Source organism: Apium graveolens, chromosome 2, assembly GCF_009905375.1.
Source record: "Apium graveolens cultivar Ventura chromosome 2, ASM990537v1, whole genome shotgun sequence".
Lineage (NCBI taxonomy): Eukaryota > Viridiplantae > Streptophyta > Magnoliopsida > Apiales > Apiaceae > Apium > Apium graveolens.
In genome coordinates this window covers 281836779-281837747 of record NC_133648.1, presented here as the reverse complement: position 1 = coordinate 281837747, position 969 = coordinate 281836779, and the positions used below count along the sequence as shown (strand labels likewise).

At 39.8% G+C, this 969-nt stretch overlaps 1 protein-coding gene across 1 annotated transcript; it reads left to right on the top strand.

Moving 5' to 3' along the window:
• Positions 1-222: 222 nt before the first annotated feature.
• On the top strand, positions 223-573 carry LOC141701494 (uncharacterized). Its single transcript, XM_074505138.1, has one exon. The coding sequence runs from the start codon at positions 223-225 to the stop codon at positions 571-573; it is 351 nt and encodes a 116-aa protein (XP_074361239.1).
• The last annotated feature ends 396 nt before the right edge of the window (positions 574-969 follow it).

Genomic DNA, 969 nt, shown 5'->3' with positions numbered 1-969 from the left:
ACAGTATTCAGTAAAAAGTGCCTATCAGTCCCTACAACGGCAAAAGGTAATTGGGTACAGGATGACAACAATATTTTTTGGAAAGTCTTGTGGAAAGTTCAAGCCCCCCCAAAGGCTTTAAATTTAGTTTGGAGAGCTTCTACGAGTTGTTTACCTACGAAAACTCAACTTCAAACAAAACATGTGCTAATCGATAATGTTTTCCCAGTCTATAAAGAAGAGATGGAAATAATATTTCATGCGTTGGTTCAGTGTAGAGTTGCAACTATGTGTTGGAAAATTTTTGATCCTGGTATTAACACAGAGACGACCATGGACTTCTCAGCGTGGCTCCAGGGTAAACTAGAACCTATTTCTAAACGGGACAAAGCAAGGATGATCATATTATGCTGGGGAATTTGGAGAGCTAGAAATGATGTTGTCTGGAATAATAGGAGACAACCAGCCTTAAAAATTATTGCAAAAACTTGGGAGTATCTTACACAGTGGATAGTGGCCCTGGAAAGAGTTACAAGAGTACCAACTCAACCTCATGTGATGGGAGATGGTGCTATATACTGGGAAAAGCCTTAACTTAATGTAGTAATGATCACAGTGGACGCAACAATTTTTGAGAAGGAAGGTCTTGCAGGTGTTGGCCTCATTACTCGGGATCATGACGGGCAGCTACTTTTAGCTCGAACTAAACTCTATGCAGAGGTGATGCAACCCATTCTAGTTGAAGCTCTTGTTGTTAAAGAAGCTCTGAGTTGGCTGAAAGATATGGGATGGATGGTAACCATCATTGAATCTGATTGTCAGGTGGTGGTTCAAATGATCAGAAGTAAGACTCCTATGTGTTCTAAATTTGGTTCAGTGATTGAAGATTGCAGGGAGTACTTAAGCCAATATAACAACTTATAATTGTATTTCATCAAACGGTCTGCGAATTTGTCAGCACATGAATTAGCTCGTGCCTCACATATGTAT

What these genes read in the sequence shown, in the direction of transcription:
- LOC141701494 (XM_074505138.1), top strand. Translation starts at nt 223, where the DNA reads ATGGAAATAATATTTCATGCGTTGGTTCAGTGTAGAGTTGCAACTATG.